This window comes from Ceratotherium simum, chromosome 8 (assembly GCF_057802395.1).
Source record: "Ceratotherium simum simum isolate JZ-2026a chromosome 8, ASM5780239v1, whole genome shotgun sequence".
NCBI classification, from domain to species: Eukaryota; Metazoa; Chordata; class Mammalia; order Perissodactyla; family Rhinocerotidae; genus Ceratotherium; species Ceratotherium simum.
This window is the reverse complement of record NC_141907.1, coordinates 21,436,299-21,462,362: the sequence shown is the minus strand read 5'-3', so window position 1 is coordinate 21,462,362 and position 26,064 is coordinate 21,436,299. Positions and strand designations below refer to the sequence as shown.

At 36.6% G+C, this 26,064-nt stretch overlaps 1 protein-coding gene across 4 annotated transcripts in view; it reads right to left on the bottom strand.

The window, feature by feature from the left end:
• RBPJ (recombination signal binding protein for immunoglobulin kappa J region) overlaps positions 1 to 26,064 on the bottom strand; it is a 111,413-nt gene that overhangs the window by 58,180 nt on the left and 27,169 nt on the right. For 2 of the 4 annotated variants that reach the window (XM_087434152.1, XM_004418960.3), the window contains exon 2: positions 14,078 to 14,260. The exons of the other annotated variants lie outside the window; for them this stretch is intronic. In XM_087434152.1, the coding sequence (XP_087290278.1) occupies positions 14,078 to 14,094 (17 nt within the window). In that variant the 5' untranslated portion in view covers positions 14,095 to 14,260. The remainder of the gene's footprint in view (positions 1 to 14,077; positions 14,261 to 26,064) is intronic. 4 annotated transcript variants of the gene reach the window in all.

Below are 26,064 nucleotides of genomic sequence, written 5' to 3'. Positions count from 1 at the left end.
TTCAAAAAAAAAACAGTGTTAATGAGGATGTGGGGAAATCAGGACCCTCGTACATTGCTAGTGGGAATGTAAAATGGTGCAGTCGCTATAGAGAACAATATGGAGGTTCCTCCCAAAATTAAACATACATTTACCATATGATCCATCAATTCCACTTCCTGGTATACACCCAAAAGAAGTGAAAGCAAGGACTCAAACAGATACTTGTACATCAATGTTCACATAGCAGCATTATTCACAACAGCCAAAAGATGGAAACAACCCAAACACCTACCAAAAGTTGAACGGATAAAATGTGGTATATACATACAATAAAATATTATTCCGCCTTAAAAAAGAAGGAAATTCTGATACATGCTACAACATGGATAACCTTGAAGACATTTTGCTAAGTGAAATAAGCCAGACACAAAAGGACAAACACTCTGATTCCACTTACATGAGGTACCCAGAGTAGTCAAATTCATAGAGACAGAAAAGTAGAACGGTGGTTACCAGGGATTGGGGTTTGGGGTAGGACTATGGCAGGGGCCTGAAGAGTTATTGTTTAATGAGTACAGAATTTCAGTTTAGCATGACAAAAAGTTTTGGAGATGGATGGTGGTGATGGTTGTGCAATAATGTGTATGTACTTAATGTAACTGAACTGTACACTTAAAAATGGTTAAAATGGTAAATTTTATGTTATTTATATTTTACCAAAAACAAATCTAGTTTTGCCTTAAAACTATGGTTTAGAAAGGGATAATGGCTCAGCTTTGAGGGATCCTATGTTACTGCCAGGTCAGGCGGCAGTGGCTGCCCAGTAACTTAGAAAGAACAGACAAGTGGGTGCCAAAACAAACAAAACAAGAACAGGAGAAGTATACGTATATAGACACATAAATGGTTCCTACTACCATCAAGGCAAAGACACAAAAGGAACGAGAGAAGCGTGTCCTAGAATCTACACCTCCAAGGAAGGGCAGCCCAGACAGCATGCAAGCAACCATCCAAGACTGTTTGGGACTGAACATCTTCCATGGAAAATCCACAAGTGATCATGGAAAACTGGCTTGTACATATGAGATGAAATCACAGTTTTCTTGCTTGCACCTCCCCTCTCATTTCTCACCCTCACCTCAAATTATAAGCAGTGAAGATGTTTTTCTTTTCACAAAATTTCTGCCAGATATGTTGAGGTTGTCAGTTCTCTGAAGGCTAAGCAGTAGTCACTTGAAAATTTTTTTGCAGGAAGAAATACATCTGATATTAATCTTTTGAAATGCTCTTTCCATCTCTAGTGAGACTTAAAATTGTTTTTTAAAAAGCTAGCAAAAGAGACATTTTTTCCCCTTACTTAAAATGAAATTTAGAAAGGCACAAGGTACAACCATCCATAACAAGATTTCTTCACCTGTTCTCTGTGGGTTCTACTCTTAAAAACATAGGCAACATTTAGTGTATAGCACATTTGTCCAGGAAGGGACCCAGTTATCTGCTAACTACTGCTCAGGACAGGTGAACAAGAGGTGTCTGGCACTGAGACAGGTCAGATCCCCAAGAAGTGACCATCAATGATTTCTGGTAGGGAAGCCTGACTACAGCAGAGAGGGCCAAGGAGATTTTTAGCGGGTAAGGATATGAGGGAGATAAGTTACATTCAGGAGGTTTCTCAGAGTAAGTTCCTGCCTCCAAAGAATTAACAAACTACTGAAAAATAGGTAATTTTCAGCTGAAAAAAAAAACAAACCAAAAACGATTAATATTAAGCTAAAAGACCTTCTGATTTTAAAGCTGGACTCTATACTGAGTCCTAACATCATAGAAATAAAATTTTCCAAATACTTGATGAGGAATCAAAGGATAAACTTGGTGCAGAGAGGCTAAACATTATACTTGTAAGCTCCCATCACATGGAAGAAAATATGAGTAGTAGAAAACAAATGTTTCCCTGTTACAGTTAGGTTCAATAGGCCTGTCTCTCAATCCTGATTCAATCTGTGGAATGGAATAGCCTCAATATCATGCAATTAGGTGGTACATGAAGGCCCATGACTTTTCCTTAATAAAAGTACATCTGAGAATGCAGTGATACTGCTAGACCATGGACAACAGTTTAAAATATATGCTTGCTGACTTGAGATTATTACTGCTGCTGAAGTTCTAAAGCAGTCAAAATGCTTTCTCCTCAAATGTGTACCAATGGGTACCAAGACATGTACAAGAATATCCACAGCATCATCAGATATAACAACCCCAAAACTAGGAACAACCCAAATTACCACTGTCAAAGGATCAAACAAATTATAATCATACAATAGAGTGCTATTCAGCTATGAAAATGAACTACCACTACATATGCAATAACACTGATCACTAGGGAAAAGAAGCCAGAATCAAAAAGGTACAAAATTGTATGATTCTACTTATATAAAATTCAAAAACAAGCAAAACTAATCTTTAGTTACTTTGAGAGGGAGGTAGAGAGACTAGGAGGGGCTACAAGAAGGGCTTCTGGGGAGCTGGTAATACTCTATTTCTTCATCGGTACGATGGCCACACATGTGTATTCACTTTGTAAAAATTCACTTTATTGTACATTTATGATTTGTGTGCTTTGCTTTTCTGTAGGCATATTACTTTAATTTAGGAATACATATATATATATTTTTAAGTTTTTTGAATGAACGGCTGGTTTTGAAAAAAGTTCTTTCCTAGGAATAATTTTATTTTAACAACAAAATTTTAGAAGGTTGTGATTTCTAGTCCTCAGCTACATCATTCCAGGATGTATATATTTCATATTAAGAAAAGTTAAATATTTAAGTCAATGAGGATATAAGGCCTGAAGAAATTGGTCCTCTTCCCTCGCCATCCAAATTGCAGATCAGACATTCCAACAATCTTCTCTCCTACTCAGTAGGCAAAAAATTAAGATCGACTGTGGTCCTTTGTTTAAATCATCTATCACAAGAGCATGCATTTAAAAAAAAAAAAAAATCACTACTCAGTGTCATGGAAAAATACTGAGTACGTACTAGGAGTAGAATGTTATTGTTAATTTTAAAATTAGCTCCCTTTGTCTTGCACCTAAAACGGAGATGATGGGGAAGGTGAGAGAAAATGGTATAATTGTTTTCCTAGATTCTGCTTCCTTTTTTCTTTCTTTAACTGTTTAATACATTTAAGTGCCTATTGTGTGTTAGGCACTGTACTAGACACTTGGAATATACAGCAGCAAATAAGAAACATGGTCTCTATCCATATAGAATACAATACAATAGCAGCTACTGGAGGGCCGCCATTAGGCTACCTACTGTGCATGCCTATCTCACTTCATACCTCCATCAATCTTATAAGGTAGGTGCTATTATCCTCATTACATAGATGAGGAAATCACCTTAGAAACTACCTTGCCCAAGTTCACATAACGGTCAGTTTGGTTCAAAATGTAACTAGGGTATAATGTTCATGATTTTCCATATATTCTGCATTAAGATAGAATTTAATTGCAGTTCAATTCTGAATACTAACATGTGAAGAAAGTGCCCAGGGTATAAATTTTTATCATAGGATTGTTAAGTGCACTAATTGATCCTAAAACTTTCTATGATATAGCATAGATTTGGTTTGCTTCAGTGAGGGATCAACAAAAAACCTGAAAGGAGACCTTTCATTACCCTCCCAATACTTCAGCTACTGACTAAATTTCATAAGAGGAAAAGGTTTTCTTTGATTACTACAAAGTGAAAAAATGTTTTCTAAAGCTATAAATACATAAAATTCAGGAAATCTAAAGACATCTGCTGTGGGAGCCACACCGTGGCTACTGCAAGCATACACATATATAGACATGTGTGTGTGCAAATATGTCTGTCATAAATTTGACAATCACTCTTGCATTTTCCCCGCACAAAGGGAATATGTTACAATTGCAGTAGGGACTGAGAGTCTCATGACTTTAGTGTTTACACTATCAATCATAATTCTGCAAAGTATATTTTTTCTGAGTTGAAAAGGACCAAGAATCTACACAGACATCTTCAGTTTAATGAAGAAGTCTTGCATTCTTCTTTTTTCTGTTGGTAGAAACTATGCAGGCACGGTACCGGCCCAACCTCCACCAAATCATGTTTGGCCAAATTCTTAAGCAGCCAAACCTCTAACACCGTTTGGTATTCTAAAGTATTTGAATTTAGCAGTGCATCTGCCTTTTATTTTTCTTTTATATATTGCAGACCAGAGCATTTATGGATAGGAAAGCCAAAGTAAGGTCTAATGCATAAAGGAAAGGCTATGATTCAGGTCTACAAGGAGTTAAGGTGTTTCAAAGAAGCCTGCCCCCAACGGAAAAAAATAAAAGATGGCAATTATCACTTTAAAACATGTAAAATAGGACACTGAATTAAAAGGGAGAATATTCAACAAACAAACATAATAAAATGATCAAAATTCATAGTTCGGAATGAGGAAGAAGAAGAGATTTCCAAAATGTTTTTTATAACACCAATGCACGAATAAGGAAATACCCTTTTGCTTGAGTGTTAATACCCAAAACAATACATTGTTTTTGAATTGTAACTTAGCTTTCTGTTATCACATGTCATATTATAATAATCAAGCCTACATTTGTGGTAAAGCCGAAAACCACTCCGAAAAAGTGGTCTTAACCACAATTCAACGCTCAAAGCATGGCTTTCTGCCAAAGTGTCACTGAACCATTAACCTGTCCCACTGCCTTCTTGTACTGCTAGGACCAAAAAAGCAGGCCCAGCAGCTAGTATCTGCTCACTCAAGCCTCACAGGAGGCCATGGGGCTCTGAAAGGGGAATACACAACACAGGGGCACAAGAGGTTCATGGTGCAAAATCTTACAGCAAGCTGCTCTGCCTTAGGTGGTACTACAGGCAGTCTAATTCTTCAACAACCATCCGAGGAGCCTTTGCTCAGCACAGACGAAGCAAAGGTTCTGAATTGAGAACCACCATGAAGTGACTGGAAGTACAGATCATCAGTAACTTATGGTGTAAAGCACCAGCACAAGAGCGAAAGCCTTGGGAGTTTGAGGGTGGAATGGGGAAAAGAAGGATAAGGCCTCTACTAAGTGTAGACCCAACTTTCACAGTTTGGGTCATTCACGCCATGTATTTACTTGGTATTTTGTTGTGCTATGAATTAAATTATGCAAACTGCAAAGCTGTTGTTTTACAGATAGTTAACTGTCTAGTCAGTTGCCCTACATCAAATTATCTAACCAGAAAATAGGAGGATAGTTTTTCTTTAAAGACGAGCTCCATTGTAGCAACCTAATTCTTAACATTCCTTCTCTCACAAACTTCTAAATTTGCATGTTACCTAAAGACAGGTGACGTCTCTCTTCTCTACAGTATTAATGACCTCTTCCACTCATTCTTGTCTTCCACCAAAAGCAATTTATTGACAAATGCCATCGACTGTATTCCCAAATTATCTTCTATATCTCCGTAAGGTTAGATGAAGCTCTCATTACTACTTATATCCACAGCTTCCTAAACTGGACTCATACAGCAGAAAAGACAAGCAGATGGCAACGTAACAGAATGTATCTCCTTACATATGCTCTCATTTAATTCTCATTAACAATCCTGAGAGGTAGGCCTTAAATTTCAAACTCAGAAGGGAAAACTGAAGCTCAGAAAGTCACAAAGTAGGACTTTCCCCTACTTCTGATTACACATTGATCATACTAAGGTTGAAGATAACAAGACCCATATATAAATATATAAGGAAGCCATAACTCTGCTCTTCAAACTATTTATATCTTCCTTGCAGTCCCAAAATAACGACTTTTTTCCCTAATTCACTGATAAATTAATGCCCATTCACTTTTTCCATTAAACAAACCACGTATCATACGAAAATTTATTTAATGTTTCAGAAAAATCACTTCTTAACCTGTAAACTTTCTCAGCAAAACAAAAGTGTTGAATCCAAAGGGTGAAATGCTGTTGTAATATAACTAAAGAATATGAAACAATGCCATAAGCTTAAATAAACCAGGAAAATCTGATTGTGTTAACAGCTCTAGGGATTTGTCAAATGCAGAGTCTTTTAAGAATTCTAACTATGTATCCCAGTAATGAAGAAAATGACAACCTGTTTCCGCAATAAACTAGAGATGCATAATGGATTTTTTAGGCCATAACTTTTTTGCTGCATAATGTTTTTTTTTAAGTGGCAGAAGTGTACGTCAGAGAAATATGGCTAAAGCTATAAGCTTGTATTATGCACATTAAAGGTGACGCAAATGCGTACAATTTTAACATCAAATTTTCAAATACAAGTCTGTATATAATATGTGCTCACTAAATGAATGAACCGTAATAGCAAGTCATCTGTTAAAAAAGTAATAAAAACAAAAAATCATCATGGAATTGTTGCTCTTAAACTATTATTTAGATCAACGGTTTTGAATTATACAATGATTATGAACAAACTGATCTGAAATGCATAAGTTCTTTTCTACAATGGAGAAAAAAAATTATAAATAGTCCCCTAAATGAGCTGATATTAACTTTACAAATTTTAAAATGAAGCAAAAAAGAACTATTTTACCAAGTCCAAAGAGCTGAAATGCTGATTAATTTCCTCACCTTAAAGAAACTATCTACTTTTCCCATGGAGCCCTGCAAAAATACAATGCAATAGGTTACTGCTGTTCCTGCTCAACAGTTGCAATGTTCTTTAATGAGGCATAATGACACTTCAAAAAAGTGATAATCCACATTTCTGATACAGTCTATGAAGAAGTGGCATCAAGATCTAAATGGGGCTACAAACAATACACTTGAAAAGAGGTCCTTAGAACTTTATGTTCCTTCAGGTAGTTTTGTTGAGTCTAAAACTAATTTGACAGGAAAACCTGCATATACCTGGTGCAGGTCTCCAGCAATTTCACCCATGCAATTTTTTATTATAATAACAATAATCACATGCTAATAATAAGATGCATTATGTGTAAGCCAATAATAGCGATTTGGTTAACAAATTAACTACTTGTGCTTTTAAAATGGTAGTGACTCCTAAGTACGAAGAAAAGTTTAAGATTGAAATGAAATCCTTAATTCTAAGTGTAAATTTGAACTTTGGAATGAAAATCAAAGTTAAAGGAGACTCATTCTAATTGTTAATTTTTTCCTGGTTATCCATCAATGCCTTGGTTTGGTTCTAGTATTCCTCAAGAACTAATCCTACAGACCTGGCCTTTATATGCAAAAAACTGTTTATTCTGAAAAAGGAATACTTGTCCTGGGTCATACCTCTTCATTTTCGGACAACCTCCTAGGACCTAGGTTTTATGCTATTTTCTTAGCATCCTCACTTCTCACTTGGCTTGCCCAGTTCTCGGACTCAAAAGCACTGTTCACATATTATTCTAAACAGGAAGAATGCAGAGCAAATTCTTTTGTTTGCTCAGGTTGCATGTAAATGAGGGAGGGAGGGCCTTGAGGGGTAGGAAGGGAACAAAGGAGAGAATACAGGAGCACAAGAGAGTAGTAAAAAAGAAGAGAAAAAGATTGCTTGAGGAAGTGTCAGAGCCACCAAGTCAGGAAGAGAAATAAGACTGAGCAAAGTTTCCAGTGGCCATAAAAGGGCAATTGTCCACTTCCTAACCAACCAAATCTGGTCAATCCCAAATATGGAAATGTTTTAGTTCAAATACAGAGCTTTTCTTCTGTGGGATATGAACATAGATCACAATCATTCTTTTCCTATAAAAAAATTCTCACACTTGGATATCTACCATTATGAGAAAAATCTGTTGAATTATTGCATAAACTATTTCCAAGTTTTGCTCCCCCCCAGAGTCCAGGTCTTTCTAACAAAAAACATTCCAGCTCTTTCACAGTTATTCTAGAGCTTCAGCCTCCATATCTGTAAAATAGGAACATTAATTTTAACAACCTGGATAGCTGTGTGAAGACTGGGTTAATACACATAAGACACTTGGCAAGGGGTATTTTTTAAATATAATACTCATTAAATGTTAGCTATTATGCACTCAGATTTTCTTAGCCTTTAGACTTACAAACCCCAACTCACAGAGAGCTCAGTGATGACAAAACTGTAGAAACTAAGATCATTTCAAAATAAGATTACTTCCTATTTATCTGATCGTTGTCTTTATTTGTAAATTAAGAGGTTGGTAAATAAGAGAATGGCCTGTTCTGCCATGACAAGACAGATGCATGTCTTAAAAACCTAGTATTATTAAAAGTTCACTCATTCGACAAATATTTACTGAGTACCTGCTATGACGTGTCACTGTCCCAGGCCTGGGGATACAGGAGTCAACATAACAAAATTTGTATAACTTGAGGCGGTAGGGGGGGTTTGAAAATTGGCTCCCTGCAGCAGGAGGGGCAGCTTTTATTTCAAAAGTGAATGCTTTCAACAGATTTTACCTGCTCCAAGTCATCCCTGTTTTAATATATTTACGTTACCTGCTTCTGCCCCATCCCTGCCCCTGGGCTAGAATTTCTCACTCACAGGTTAGTTTTTCCACACGAATTTCACAATAAAGGAGCTTTAATCAAGCTCAGTTTTATGCACACGATTAATCTAGCTGCTTAGCTGCTACCACCAGCACTTCTATGCACATTTTTAATCACCTTTATCTGTCCGTTGTCCTGATAAAACATAAAAGGAATCAGAGTAAATGCTTTGAAAACATTCTCTGTCCCATATCCCCACCAAACAGTTCCTCCCCAGGATTCCTTATAACAAATAATTAAGGAGCAGGGGGAAAAAAGAGACAGCTGTCCTTCCTGACCACTGTTTTCCAAAGCAGCACATTTTCAGTCATTATTTTTAAAGATTATACGTTGACATGCCAGTTGTTAAAGCAAGACCTGAAGACTTGTGCAGGTCAACTAAAGCTGACATTATGTTATTATGCAGTTCCCTCTTCATCAGCTAACAGAGCCTCACAGAACTCACTCGCTCTGATGTGTTAAGAACCTGGCTACACTGCCGATAAGGTCTCCATAGTGAAAACTGGACTCCTCATTTAAGCAACAAATTTGGGATTTTGAAGAAAGAATGCATGCACATTTTCCTGCTCCTCTACATAGGCTCCTCATAATCCTCTAACAGTTCAATAGTACAAGATAAACCGACTTCATTGTGTTTTTCAAAAGAGACTCCCTGACTTTAATGACAATTACTGACACAGCATATTCCACTTTTCAATTAGGTTCATACTTTGAGAGATGGGATTCTTAAGCACCTTTCTACTAGATAGCCCAGATCCCACAGACATGCAAAACAGTATTGTTTTCCAAAGTAATGAAATACAAATTAGCTTGAGAAAGTGCCTAATGCTAACAATGCTGCCATTTACTCAAAAGATTTTTAAAACTTGGATATCTTCAGAATATAAAATATCTTTTTTAAATAGTCTCAAAGCAGCTCATCTTCACTGTTAGAGGGTGATTTTGACTTGTTTTTAATAACTAAGAGTATACTGGAGTCATATCTAATAAACATAGTAACTTATGCTCTTTCTTCTAATCCTAGATGAATGGTTGGGGTGCTGCCTGTGGCCAGCGGTCTCAGTTCTGGGCCAACTAAACCAGAATGTAGTTTAGTTTCCTTCTAAACTACACTTGGGGAGGAAAAATCTACCAAAGAAAAGATGACAAGTTGATCTCTTGCATGATGATAACCAAAAAAAGGGACACAGTTTTGAAGAAACAAAAGCCACAAAGTGACAACATAAAACCTTGCACTCTCAACAGGATAAGCAGCATGAGGTAGAAAGTGATGAAGTTGGGAGTAAACATGACTGAAATAACGATGAAACGCCAAGCAATGCTATTGATAAGAGTAGGAAGAAGTGGATAGTCTGGGAGAAGACAAGGTCAGATGGGGGATAGGGTGATCTGGGGAAACTAACAGAAAAAAGGAATTCAACTCTCCCATTCTCCAAATCCATTGACTCTTGTTCTCTGCCTCCACTACTAGCAACATATGCCTGTACACACTGATGCAAAGACAAGCAACCATCATCGGGGTAGTTAACCCACTGGTCTGGGGGTTATTACTTTATCTTCTTTAATTTCAAAACATGCTTTCTAAGTTTAGTATATCGTACCCAGTTCAGAGCAGGAACTATGTATATTTGACTCAATTTACAAGAACTTGCAGAGAAGATGAATTGTGCTTATTATCTTTTGGCCTCCTATTTTGGCAAAGATTTCTTCCATTTTTCAACTCCCAAGTGTAGAAAACTAATGTACAAATTCCACTGCTATGAAATAATTTACCAGAAGTCTTCATTCTCTTACTGTTTTCTAGGGAGGAAGAAACTGTGTTTTAGACACAATCTTAAAACATACATATGCTGAGACTGCACTACTTTGAAGCTTTATTTATTTTAAAATATTCATCAGAAACTCTGTGATCATCTTCAATAAACCTATAAGGCAATCTGCTGTTATGAGAACATTATGGTAGGCACAAGCACTAATCCCCTCAAAAATAAAATTGTAAATGTTATCAAAATTCTCAGAAAAACAGAAGCTCAACATTTGACTACCTTAAATATTTGTAATATATCTGATTTATGCTTAATTGTTTTTGCAACATTAAACTTTGAATGGGAAAATGAACTGGATGGGCTTTAGTATTACATATCATCAGTTTTTTGTATTTTTTTTTTAATTGCCTGGGTCACTTTCATCAGTGCAGAGTAAATTCCTCCACAACTAGGAAATATAAATTTCTTCCATACGAGCCTTTAGGTATTTATCACGGCAAACATGCAAACACACACACATAAACAAACACACCAATAAAACAACAAAAAACAAAAACAAGTTATCAAACTAATTAACTGTTCCCTACCATCTGAGATAAGACTACTGGGTTGATAATCCTGTTTTAGATAGCTGAAGTCTTTTCTGGCAGACATCAGTTTGATAACACAGGTTTACCCCTCTATCTGAAAGTTTGCTTTACGCCACTTCGCTTTTACGGAAGACCTACATAAATACCTGCTTTCATTAACCAAAAGAAATCCAAAAAGGATTTTAGCTTTTATGAAAAAAGGCAAAAATAGCATTCAGTGTTCCATTTGCAGTAAGACGTTACAGAGGCAGCACGACTGGCCCCGCTAAGCTCCTTCCCGGGGAACTACACTCAGCATCTCAGCATCAAGACGCCATAGCTCTGAACAGTGTCTTTGGGCATTTCAATTTATTCTGGTAGGTTATTTCTGGGGTCTAGGAAAGCTCAAAAATTTTTCCCATATAAATTAATGGTAATTGCTCCTTTGCTTTATGCCATTTTGGCTTATTAAAGTTTTCACAGGGAACACTCTACTTTCAGATAGCAGGGGAAACCTGTATAGATTTATAAGACTGAGTTTTCGAGTTTCCCAGTTGATCATTACTAGAACTCAGGTCTCTGCAATCCAGTACCTGTACATACCCTTGAAACAAAAGTTTTACAGAACTATGTCATGTGATATATTCATGACATTTCCTATTCCGTTATTTTCTGCTTCATTTAATTAGGGAGGGGAAAAAAGGCAACTTAGTAAATTGACTCCAGAATAGGCTGCCACTGTCAGTTTGAAAAGCACTAATCTATGAGTTGATAAATATCAGAATGTATGCCAAGGGGCAGTGGACTAGAAAACTCTACTCGATAAAACAGTCTTGGTTAATGCCAATCAACAGCCACCGCTATTATGTTCTATTCTCTTCCATTCCTTAGATATTCTCCTGTAATAACCTTCACTTCAAACGAAAAGGATGGTAGGGGAATCCTCGAAGGTGATATAGGGTATGGCATAGCACTAGAAGCCACAGACTGGAACCTATCCTGGTCACTTCTTCTCAACAAGGCAAAAACAATATAAAATGAATACCACTCCTGAGGGACATCTGTGACTATGGGAGACATACAGTTACTGGAACTAAAACGATCCAATCAACATACACATAAATGTGTATATATTTTGTTTATTTCAGCATTTAAAAAAACTGAAACAGAAGTTTTTTTTAAAAGGTCCTCTTTTCTACATTCAGTGCACTCTGATATTTTATTTTCTATTCTAATACACGTCTTAATGCTGATTATAACCCACTAAATCAATTTCTTGACCCACTAATGAATGCGTTGAAACCTGCCAATTTGAAGAACACAGCTTTAGAGGACACTCAAATCAGTCTAGCAGGATAAGAGGACAATAGATAAATGACCAGTCTCTAGTGGTCACCTTCTTTCACCGATGAGAAAAAGCCCAAAGAATTGAAAATATCAGTCAAATAATGATTATTTAATTCTAGGAAGATCATAGGAGACAGTTTAAGACTCAGGATAAGAAAAAATGTAATAGCACCACACCCCCAAAAAAGAGGTTTCTGACCTGGCATTTAATAATCATCACCACTGTTAATCTAACAATGGCTTCCTACATGCTCAACACTGAACTAAGTATGTATATAATTTTTAAAAATGTGCATGTGTGTGTATATATATACATATATATACATGCATATATACTCATACAAATATAAATCATATAATTATATATTTAAGTTATTATATTTTTAATAAATAAATGTGTATTTTTTTCCTAGATCATTCTTACAACCTGTTAAAATAACAAAGTAAATGTTAGATCTAAAACACAGGTCAGTTGGCCCCAGAGTCTAAGCTCTTAACCACTAAGCTATAAACTCTTCCAAAGGGAACAGGAGTTCCCAACTCTGGCTGTGCATCAAGAATCCTCTGTGAAGTTAAAACAAAACAGATGCCCAAGTGCTACCCCAAAAAGAGATTTTTAAAGTTAAGTAGCAAACATTAAAGAGAAATATATTTTGTAAACAATGTATCAAATACCATCTCCAACCCATTATGTCAGAAAATCTCTTTTTGGAGAGGAGATACTATTGTACGCCATCAGACATAAAATATCTGATTGAACTGAATGATTGCCTTGGTTAATAAGCAGCTGACTTTACCTTGAAACTTAATTAGATCACTGTCATTATAGACAAGAATTTAATATAAAGTAGTTTTGTCTTAGGATTAATAATTAAATTCCATTAAGAATTTAACTGCTGACATGTCAAAACGATCTTAACATAAGGTAGCCTAAGTGATGAAAATTATGGACTGCACCAGTGTATTTCTATTAAACTTATCTATCCATGATTTAAACCTCTATCTTCCCAACATGTTTTCCTTCATTACCTAAAAGATAAAGAATTCTGAACCCAATGTAACATTAATGCACTAAGCAGTCCCCCTGGGTTGATTCACTTCCACCACCCTTAAGAAAACATTTAGTAGCAAGCACACAGTAAAAAATTAGGAGGTTTCCAAGATTTCAAATAATTAAGAAATGGTTTTGACTACATCACTCAAATAAAATGTTGTGAACATAAAAACCTTTAAGATTTTTGATGGTTAAGTGGGTAATACGAAACCTAGAATGACCCTTACTAGTGGCCACAAATAACAGTAGGCCTACATACCACAAACACATGAATGATTACTGCATACATTGGTAAAGAGACAATAATCTCACTATTAATAGAGAATCACTCATTTTCCTCTCAGTAAAAATTCTTTGTAAAAGACAAAAACAAGCACAAACTATAAATGGATTATTTTGTTTGGTCAAATTAATACCCCAACTAAAGAATTTATCGAATTATTTCTTGTCCAGGCTACCATGAAATGACAGCACTGCAGAGAAACTAGTCTATGATGTAAACCAGAAAGATAATTACAGACTAACACATGAATAATCCCTAAACTATTTGGTGAAAGAAATTATAGCCCATTACTACCAAAATCTAGGGAAAATATCAACCCCACTGTCTTCTATAACCATATCTCAAAAAGAAAAAAAAAGAAAATTCAATCATCAAGCTTGTGATACAAGGGTTTTCTAAACAAAAAATACTATTACTATAAATCCATAACCACATCCGCAATCTAAATATTAAAATCTTAAATATGTGATAATTAAATACAGAATCATGAGCTTTCATTCTATCCATGACTTTGAGGTCACTGGGAGATTTCTAAAGCATACCTTTTAATCCACGCCATGGTACTTCAAGAACATGTTAAGGTAAGTCACAGCTTGGAACACTTCGATGCACCTCAAAACACCTCAGCCAGTGTATCTGTATCATTCTCCTTTCCTTTTGAGATCATAATGGTTCCGAAGAACTATAATGCTTCCATTTGAATGATAGTCTCATAATTTCAATGACTTAAAAACAAAAACAAAAAATAAGGACTTAAGTGTTGATATGTTACGCGACTAGTGCACTGTGTTAACTGCTGCCATGACTAAGAAAAACAAAGAAGCTGCTGCTACTACTATGTAATACTGTCATTGTTAATGTGAACCCTCACATGAATGAGGAGGAGCACACGCTTAGCAGTCAGAGGGACAGCCCTTGCTTTACTGAGACGTACAGGAAAACCCTAGAATCTCTTTGCCAACTCATTCTAACTCAACTTATTCTTCAGTTTTCTTCTCAAGGAATGAAAATAACTTAAAAGATGGATCTGAACACTTGATAGGTGCCAGGTCCACCTTTGACTGACCAACTATTCTATTCCGTGTTGAATCAAAGCTAGAAATCACCCACACACCTGTGTAAAAGGGAATTCATTAACAGACACAGGAGGGCTTCCTTCAAACAAGGCCCCTCCTGGTGTTACCATTACTGAATCATTTTAATTCCATGGTAGTCATTAAACTGAAAAGAGCTCCAGTTTCTAAAGCCTACTTCTATAAAACGAATGATATAATGAACAGATAGAAGGCTAACTATCAAGTTTCACTGCTGCTCTGTGATTGCCTTGGCAGATCATCTGTCCCTCTTTCCTCCTCACCCCACCCCACCTTTCTTATATAAAAACATTAAAAACATCTCATTATTACAATGATACAGTAAGAAGTCTATGTATCACATTTTAAATCTAAGAATTCACTCCCCTTTTGCTTCAAGTTTGGCACTCTATAGTTACAACAAAGAAAAAATACTTAAGGTACATAAAGAAAGTAAAACTGATAAATTATCAATAATACACACATTTATGTCATAAAGCAATTAAAATTACTTTAAGATGACTGATGAGGAAATTTTTAATGAAAACAAGCGATAAAAAGGGCTTCCAGGGGCCGGCCTGGTGGTGTAGCTGTTAAGTGCGCACGCTCCACTTCGGCAGCCCAGGGTTCATGGGTTCGGATCCCGGGCGCGCATCAACACACCACTTGTCAAGCCAAGCTGTGGCGGCGTCCCATATAAAGTAGAGGAGGATGGGCATGGATGTTAGCCCAGGGCCAATCTTTCTCAGCAAAAAGAGGAGGATTGGCAGATGTTAGCTGAGACCCGATCTTCCTCACAGAAAAAAAAGGGGGGGGAAGTGGTGCTTCCAAGAAAAGAAAGTAGCTGGGAGAGGTTCTGTGATACTCTGGGTTTGTGGAACAGCTCGTGTAAAGGTTAACAGACAAAGAATGGAAGATAAAGTTTCCCAGCTAGAGCTAAAAAGTATGTGCTAAGGAGAAAATGAAACTACGTATTTCCTGATTGAAAGGGTAGATTCAACTGATGAAAACCTTTCAAGTCCACTGTCAGAAAAAATTACATATTTCTGGGATTTAGATTTATTGCAGGTTGTGGGGAATGCAGATTACAAAATGTAGGTCACTCTTCAGAAAGCTGATAATGGCGGCAGAATTGCACATAGGAAAGAACTCTAGCAGAGTAGGTGGGAAGAAACTAATGAAGAACAGAAACAAGGGCCCTGGACCAATGAAATCACTGCAGCCACAGCCATCTTTCTAAACTGATCATTTTACCACATTAGTGCAACCTCCTGGCTGTTCCCACCCCAGCTTTAAAACACTTAATGGCTCTGTACATGTATACAACCTCCTGGAAGGACACCCACATTGTTTCCTATACTCTGCTCCTCCAAGCAAATGCACCCTACACACAACTATAGGTTAATGTTCCTGAAGTACAGCTCCTCCTCTGCACATAAAGAATAAGGTTAACCATTGGGAAATAAGGCAGGATATAAATACGTTAGATAACAAAGTAAAGAATGAAAGCCTAGGTCTGAAGCACTTATTACCTCATTTAATTTTCATAACCCCATTTTACAGAAGAGAAAACTGAGACTCTGTGGTCAAGTGACTGACTCAAGAAGACGCGCAATAAGAGAAAAGAACTAGGACTTAAATCTAGATCTTCTAGCTGAAATTTCAGCACTTTCTACTACAATATTATCGTAGAATATTGTTGGGGGAAAGGGCTAACACTTGTTGACAATACGCCAAGTACCATGCTAAGCACTTGATGTTTCTATTTCATCCTGATCTACCACTCATAAGACTAACTAGTTGCTCCTTTTACAGGTGAGGAGACTGAGGCTCAGATAAAGTAATCTGCTCAACATCACACATCTGAGACTGAAAGTAATCGGACAGATATTCGATCTCACATGTCCAACTCTAAAACCTACACTCATGTTGCTACGCCAATCTATCTTCCAGAAAAGCAATCAGAAGAAATCAAGTCCAACACTTAGGTTTATTTAACATTATAAATGATTCTCACTCAAAACCCAGTTAATGCATATAAACAGACTTTTAGCTATGGTTTAGCAAGAGACACATTTACTAAAGCCATTAAGAAGGATCAGAATCTTATTTAATCACTCAAATCAGAAACTTCATTTGATTCCTACAAATGAATTCCAGTATTTTCATGAAGTTATACACGTGAAGACCTTTTAAAGTTGACTTTAATCATAGTGCTGATCAATATAAATTTTAGTTGACAAAACAAAAATGAGCATGAAAGGTATTTTCCTTAAGAAGGCACACTGCCAAATTTTCCCAACTTGGCCCTGTCCCACGGACTGCTACGAGTCTTAGCTTCATGGGAAGAGAAACCGTTTACTAGCTGAGGGACGTGAGGCCATTCAGTCGAGTAAAAAAAAAAAAAAAGACAAAAAAGCAGATAGACAGCTCTCTACAGTGCTTCAAAACTTGATTAACCTAAAAGAGTAACCAAAAGCACTGAAAAAATCCCCCAAATTAAGGACAGGAAACTCCTAAGCAACTTCAAGATCTGAATGGAAACCATGCACTCACATTGCATTCCAAAATTAACTGCAGAAGCGATCAACAGAACTACTATGCCAATGTTTGGTAACAAATTAGATGAATCAAAGAAACCATTTCTTAAATTTCTGAAACAAAATCTTGCAGAATTACATTCAAGTGTTCAAAACTGTCACAGCAATAAACTTAAATGGTCATTTAAAAAATACCTTCATCAGTAACAGCATAACTCATCTGTATAACTCATTTTACAAGCATTAATGTCCAAAATAGTGTATTATGGTAAGAACGCTTATCAGAAATTCTGATGCCCAACTACACACCTTTTAATTGCAAAATTAATGTGTAATAAAGACCATATGCAAACTGTTTACAAAACATTTCACTTCTTATAGGAAAGACAGAAATGTCAGAAATACACTTCCATGCCAGTTGTTACAGTCTCCTTCTCTATGCTGTGTCCGAAGGAGGCAGCTTTTGTCTTTGGTCTTTATAAACCTATTATCTACCCGCACACTAAACACTAATGACATAAGTATGTGACAATGTTACACACCCCATTTTGGATACATGATTGACAGCTAAATATAGAACATTCATGATGCCCTCTAAAACACAGTAGGCACGCAAACATTTGTTGAGGGAAGGGAAGAAAATATTTAGGAATGGCTTACACATGCTGCAATGGCAATGTCAAGGACAACAGACTTTGAAATGAGATAATTTAAAGTCGCCATTTTTTGACCACTGAATTTTGTTTGCTTTGCTTTTGACTACTGAATATGTAACACACAATGCTTATGAACGTATAAGATCGGCACTACTACTAAAGCATAAACTTCAGGAAAGTAATTAGAAACAGATGCCAATAACTTCAAACTTTTATGCTTTTACAAACTGCCTTAATAGTAATCTGAAATGACAATAATGAATGCATTCTGATGTTCAATGCAATATTACGAAGAAAGGACTGGGAATTTCTTTCCAACAACAGGGAAATGATTAAATTATGGCACATTCATATGATGGAAATAGTGAATAATATTGAAATTTATAACATGGTAGTATATTAATTATATACAAGCTAATTAACTATATATAATTAGTGTTTTCCCATATTACATGTTTGTATATATTTATATTTTAATAAGCACAGAAAATTATAAATATAAATATGTAAGTTCCATGAGATCAAAAACCATTTCAGATGTTATCTCCAGCACTTAACACAGTGCCTTCAATAAAGCTTGGTGGTTAGAAGAATGGGCTCTGAAGAAAAGCCCACTTGGGTGTGAATCCCAGATCCACCACTTACTAGTTACCCAACGTCAGGCAAGTCAATTAATCACTAGGTACCTTAGCTACTCCTTTTGAAAAAAAATGGGATTAAAATAACATTCATGTAATGGAAGGAAAAAAAGAGTTAATACATGTAAAGCATTTAGAACCGTATCTAGAACACAGTGGTGACCCAATGAATGGAAGTGCGGTGGAGAAGGGAGGAGAAGCAGTGGCTTCTCAAATACCTGAGTAAATGAATGGATTCTATTTTTTGTTGATTGATTGATTGATTGATTGTGAGGAAGAGCAGCCCGGAGCTAACATCTGTTGCCAATCCTCCTCTTTTTTTGCTGAGGAAGATTGGCCCTGGGCTAATACCCGTGCCCATCTTCTTCTACTTTATATGTGGGATGCCTGCCACAGCATGGCTTGATAAGCGGTGCGTAGGTCCATGCCTGGGATCTGAACCCATGAACCTCTGGCCGCAAAAGTGGAGCACGAGAACTTTACTACTACACCACTGGGCTGGCGCCCAATGGCTTCTATTTTTAAAGTACACATAGAAATGTTAGTAAGCATACACAAAAATTAAACATGGTTTTTCAAACTCTGCTTACCTCAACCAAAAGTAGGTTTTTATATAACAATCCAACACACATTTATACACATTCAGGTACATATAATCTATTCTATTCTATGACGTGAATTTACTTAGATGCTGGTCGTAACCCACTAAACTGATTTCACAACAATTAGTGGGTCACTTTCTAAATGATGGACTCAAACAATTTCTCCTTTATTTTTGTCCTTCAACTTTACTTTTCTTAACAAGGGGCAAGAAAATTTAACCATTAAATCAAGAATCTAAGGTCAGAAAATACTCCAGAACAAGTCTTTAATCTGTCACATTTTCAATTTTGTTTTATATTCTTCCAAATTTTATTCTCGACACTTACCACCAGAAATCAAAACGCAAAACTTTAAGAGATCATTAAAAGGCGATACAGAAATCAGCTTTTAAAATATACCTAGGTAGACTTACTCCTGAAGAAATTAAGGTTTTGACAAGGGAAGAGCACAAAATTAAGAAAGAGGTATGAAAGAATCCAGGTTGCTGGGTTTGATTTAACTGGGACAACTACATTCTCACAGGATCTTTCCTAATCCAGCTTCTGGTCTCCTCCCACCCACACAAATACAATGTCTGTTCCAGCCACACTGGAACTTTGTCCATTTCTCAGACTACATCATGGTGTTTCAGATCTCTGGACCTTTGCAAATGCTATTTAGCCCCACACCCCTGAACTGCAGGAACAGTGGGTGAAATAGAATTAATGTCACATGATAATATTTAAAAGGATAATATAAGAATAAAAGAGGAAAAAAATGAAATAGATGAGACTAGGAGTGAAAAACAAAATTTTTTAATGTTTGAAGTGCCTACAATGCATGACATACTACACGCTGAGCCAAGTTGATGTTTTTACATAAATTCTCATAGGCTTATTATATACGAGAAATTTTGAAAATTGAATTGATGAAGCAAAGTCTTTTAAATTACATACCATAATTTAGGGGATGTGTTCTACAGACACTTAAATTTCAAACAAGTTTTGTCAACCAAGTACTTGAAAAGAGTCTTGTTATATAATGACAAAAAATTAACCATTGCTATTATTAAAAGTATGAAAATCAGGGCTGGCCCTGTGGCCTAGTGGTTAAGTTGGGCTCCCTACGCTTCGGTGGCCCAGGTTCAGTTTCCAGGCAGGGGCCTATATCACTCATCAGTGGCCATGCTGTGGCAGCAACCCACACACAAGATAGAGGAAGATTAGCACAGATGTTAGCTCAGGGCCACTCTTCCTCAAGCAAAAAGAGGAAGGTTGCCAACAGATGTTAGCTCAGGGCGAATCTTCCTCAGCAAAAAAACAAACAAAAAAACCCCAGATATTAAAGAGATTTGTAGGGGCCGGCCCCGTGGCTTAGTGGTTAAGTGTATGCGCTCCGCTGCTGGCAGCCCGGGTTTGGATCCCAGGCGTGCACCGACGCACCGCTTCTCTGGCCATGTTGAGGCCGCGTCCCACGTACAGCAACTAGAAGGATGTGCAGCTATGACATACAACTATCTACTGGGGCTTTGGGGGAAAAAATAAATTAAATAAATAAATAAATAAAATAAAGAGATTTGTAAAAAACGCCACTATTCTAATTATTTTTTAAAAAGTATGAAAATCACATATTCTAGTAATTTCAACTCTAAACTAGTTTTGCCAATGCTAATAAGGATTTCCAATCTAAAGCTAAACCTGGTTTTGAGTAATTTTCCAAGAAACTTTCCACGAATTATAAACTATTCATCTTGAGAGTAAAACCGTAATTCTTTTCCCAATTAAACACTGGAGTGGAGCAAGGGGACCTCAAGCCCCTGTAGCTAAGAGGCTAACCCCAGGATCAATGTGATCCAGTAACTAAAAGACACTTGCGATCTGGCAATTCTGGGAAATAGAATATTCAGCTAATTTTACTTTTGAGGAACCCGCACCCAACTGGGGAAGCTCTTTTCTTAAAATGTATACCTTAATTTTCAGCAATATTGATAAAAACTTGTAGCAAAGTGCCTGATGTTGCTCTTAAAGCGGTAAACACCCAGGGTTCAACAGGCATATGCCTGCGTTTTTTCCCTAGAATTCTGGATGGCACAGTATGGACAGGTATAACTTAAATATAAATACACACACACACACACACACACACACACTCCTACGCTTTTTCAAAAGGATTAGTGTTAGCAAGCTGTTACCTTTCCAGGAGACTAAAGCTAAGAGGGTCGGGGAAAGGGAGAAGGAGATGGAAGAACAGTAGTTGCGCTGAGTAAAGGATGCTAGGGAAAGAAAAGTAGTAATATAAAGTAAACAAGCTCATAACACTACTATACATTTATCCAAAATAAGCAAATCAACAGAAGCTTCTTTCCTTTCTAGGAGTTGAGAGGAAACTACGTAAGAAAGGCTCAAGGGCCTGAATCAAATCTACCTCTGTCTTCTTTGTACTTTTTATGTATACATTTATAAAAATGCTTATGGGTGGATTGAATTTCTCCCTATCATTTTCTTTCTCCTTCAGCTTAGTTGCTTAGGTCTCTTTTTCTTTAAAATAAAATGTAAACTTCAGTGGCTTAAAAAATTACGTGTTCCTGAGTGATAAAGAATGTACCGATCAAGTTCTGGACTTGGGGTCAGGAGTCATAGCTTAGAAACTAACTGGATGTGTAACTTCTGACCACGCACAACTTCTCTGTAGATAATACCAGCACAAAACTGTAGTAATGATGCTTAAACGTGAAAGCACCTAAAACACTGCCCGCCAGAGTAGGCATAAACATTTATTGACTTTGAAGACACAATCTGGCTAATCTGCTAATGCCACAATTCTAAAATCAAAATAAAACATTTTCCCAGGAATATTTTAAAGATTTTATTTATTTTATTTTTTCCCTCCAAAGCCCCAGTAGATAGCTGTATGTCATAGCTGCACATCCTTCTAGTTGCTGTATGTGGGACTCGGCCTCAGGATGGACGGAGAAGTGGTGCCTCGATGCGCACCCGGGATCCGAACCCGGGCCACCAGCATTGCAGCGCGCGCACTTAACCACCAAGCCAAAGGGCCGGCCCACCCAGGAATATTTTAATTTAATGTTCAAGAAATACTTATGCTTTAACTTAAAAAAATTTTCACAGTTATGTTTATTCCAGTTATGTGGGTGATGATGATCCAACCTGTATCTCTAATTCATGCCTTCACTCATTCTCTCCTTTCTCTTGACAAATTCATTAGTTCAACAAATATTTGAACATCTACAATGTGTCAGCCCTTTTTTAAGCACTGAGGACACCTCAGTGTACAAATCAGACCAAAATCCTTGGCACCATAGAGTTTACATTGTAATTAGAAGGTCAGATGGTGGTAAATGCTATGGAGAGAAACAGAGAAGGAAAGGATAGGGAAGACGGGGGATGGAGTGCAATTTTAAATAAGCCCTCACCGAGGTAATACTTGAGCAAAGACCTGAAGGAGGTTGTAAAAGGGGAATTCCACGCAAAGGGAATAAACAGCAGGCCCAAGAGCCCTGAAGTACAAGTGTTTCTCCAAGACCAGTGTGGCAAGAACATGAGATTACAGGAGAGGGCACTGGGAAGATGAGAAGTTATGTGACTTTGGGTGGGTGTGGTGGGGACACCACAGATCATGAAAGTCTTGAGCTTTTTACCCCAAATTTCGAGTCGAGCAAGATCAATATCTAAGTAGAGGATAGGTTAAAGATGACAAAGCCTTACACCAGGGTAGAAGCAGTGGAAGTTTCACAGGTGATGAAACTCGGGGCATATTTTAAAGATAAAACTAACAACATCTGCTGACACACTGGATCATGAAGTTAAAGAAAAAAAAAGATGAGAGCAATGGTGACTCCAAGGTTTCTAGCCTAAGAACCCAAAGGATAGAGATGCTTATTGAGATGGAGAAGATTTAAGAGGAGGGGGGTTTCAGTAATTTGGCTTGGACATAATAAACGGAATATACTCAGATATTCTAATAGATTTATTACAGTTTATCAGAATTTTCTGCAAAGGGAAGGGAGATGTGATAAGTTAGTGTGTTTAGTTCTTGCTTGCAGTTGGATTTTTTGAAAAACTGATGAGGTAAAAGTACTATTTATTAAATGAGTGTTCTAATAATCTTAGTATGTTAATTATGCATTCTCTGTCATCTGCACTTGTCAGTGTTAAATAAAAGATAATCTGGTAAGAATATTTAAGAAAATCTCTAATTACGAAGACTAATTTAAGGGAACTATTCCATATTCAAACACTGTAGAGGTAAACAACAAAAGCACTTTCAGCTAAGAAAAGTGACCTATTATTTGATGCTCTCCAGCCACCAAAATGCTTCTCAGTCTCAAACCCACAGATTAGAAATAAATTTAACAGACAACATTTATGGAGTGCTTTCCACCTGCTAAGCATCTCATTTATATTATCAACTACCTACTTATCTTTTACGACGAGGGTGAGAGAAATTCATAAAGCTAAAGAGCTGTCCTATAACTTGAGCCATCCTAGAAAGAAGTAGTGTAAGAGTCTCCAGGGACTTCTTTTGATCCATTGTTTGAAATTTCTATTTCCATTCTTCATCTATATTTTGTATTCTCTTCACACTTCTCAATTTTCCAATGCCAACTGTTATGAAAGTTTGATGTGCAGCAATTTGTGTGGGTGTATGTTTTACTAGGAAGGGAACATCAAGGAAAATCCTGTTAATGAGTTCCAAAACATAACACATTTTCCTGGGATGGAATTATGTTGCAACGAATTAACAGAAGTCACAATTTCAGGCTGTGGGCCTACAATTACAACTCTGCTAAATAGAAACGGACTGCAGAGAACTTGGAAAGCGAATGTGTGTTTTCTACGGAGTAATCAACAAAAAGAAAAAGGAACCTTCCTCACATACCTGTTCTCACCTCACTGTTCTCATTTTAACCTAAATTAGAAAATTATTGCCACAGAGTAATCAAAATTTTGGAGACAGTTTCACAATTAACAGTAACACACACTTGATGGCAACTTACCCCTTTCTTATGATACTCGTTATCACTTAAGTTTTCTCATCACATGCAAGGGCTGTTTTATTTCATCTATCTAATAATTTAAATTCTCTCAAAACAGTTCCCAGTCAACCAGACTAGAACATGATTTACAACACCTTCTCTGTTTTGGGCACTTCAAAGTGTATATAATTTGGTACATATTACTTAATCCTCACAAAAATCCAACGATTATATTAAAAACTTCAGGTCTTCCAAAAACCAGTTAACTTTATACTATACCTTTGACCATTATGATGTCTACCACTAGTAGGATAACCATTTTAGGTTATTTTTCCAATAGACACGATATTGAGTTGTACAACTCAAATATACAAAGTAAGATCTTTCATACTCATCCTTGTGGCAACAAACACAATTTTCTAACTTATCTATACAAGATTTATACAAGAGCGCAGTGGTTTGTACAATTTTAGTAAACTCAATTTTACTGTATTCACTCTCCAATAACTAAAAAAACCCAAGGACCTTGCCCTGCTCCCCCAAAAAAACCCAACCAAAGCACCCAAGTATCCACCAGCACATGAATAAATTTTAAAATGTGGTATATGCATATAATGTAATACTATTCCACCTTAAAAAGAAATTCTGACACATGCTATAACATGGATGAACCTTGAAGACATTAAGCTAAGTGAAATAAGTCAGTCACAAAAGGACAAATACTGTATGACTCCACTTATATGAGGTACCTAGAATAGGCCAATTCATAGAGACAGAAAGTAGCATGGTAGTTACCAAGGGCTCAAGGTAGGGAGGAGCAGAGAGTTATTGTTTAACGGGTTCAGAGTTTCAATTTAGGAAGATGGAAAAAGTTCTGGAGATCGATGGTGGTGAGGGCTGTACAACAATATGAATGTACTTAATACTACTGAACTATACAGTTAAAACAGTAAACTTTATGTTATGTATATTTCACCGCACTAAAAAAACTGAACATACCTTATGGAAATACATCAACAGTGGATAGTAACTTATCTTCTTCCTTATATTTTAATAAAATTTTCCCTCATTTTACCTCAAATCTATTTCTCATTCTATTTTTATCTTTGTAAAAGGCATCACCTATCCACTCAGAAAGCCACAACATTCAATCTTTTCCCTTCTCATCCTAAGCCACCAAGTCTTACCAACTTATTTTAACTCTGTACCACTGCTTCAGTCTGATTCCTTCCTTTCATTTCTAATGCCATGGCCTTCATTACAGCAAATGATCGTTGTAACAGCCTCATAGCCAATCTCTCATCCTCAAATACCCAGCCTTCACAATTATTGCTAGCTACTCTTGAAATAAAGGTCATGCGTAAAACCTTTCAAAAGGCCCCCATTGTCTATTCAAGTTAAAGTTTTGAGCAACACATTAAAAATACTTTGTTATCTGATCCAACCTACCTTTCCAGACTCATCTTCCACAAGCCCCTCTTGCTTCTTACACTCTACACCAGATTCTTTGCTCTCTCTTTCCTCACCATATCTACTAGGCTCTCCTGCCTCCATGCTTTTACTCACGCTTCTCTAGCTGTGCAGAATCCTCTTCAATTTCTATTGAAATCCACCCACCAACTCTCATAGACTGCTATATACATATATGAGTGTAAGTTAATATAAGCTTTTGGAGAACAATTTGGCAGCATCTATCAAACTATAAATATACATATCCTTGCAACCAGCAATCGCACTTCTAAGTATCTGTCCTACAAAAATACTCATGCATATGTGGTACACAAAGATATTTACTACAGTGTTGCTCCTAAGAAAAAATACATCTAGTTATATGCCAAATGGGAACTCAGTAAATAAATTCTGTTACACTTATGTTATGGATATAGAATACCACGCAGATTTAAAGAGAGAGAGAAGTGATCTAAATATATGCTAAGACAAGAATTATTACTAATTTTTAAAAGTAAACATAATACACAATTTACAAATAAAATAATATGAGCCTATCTGCCCTGAAGAAAACCCAAACTATATTTATGTAGTT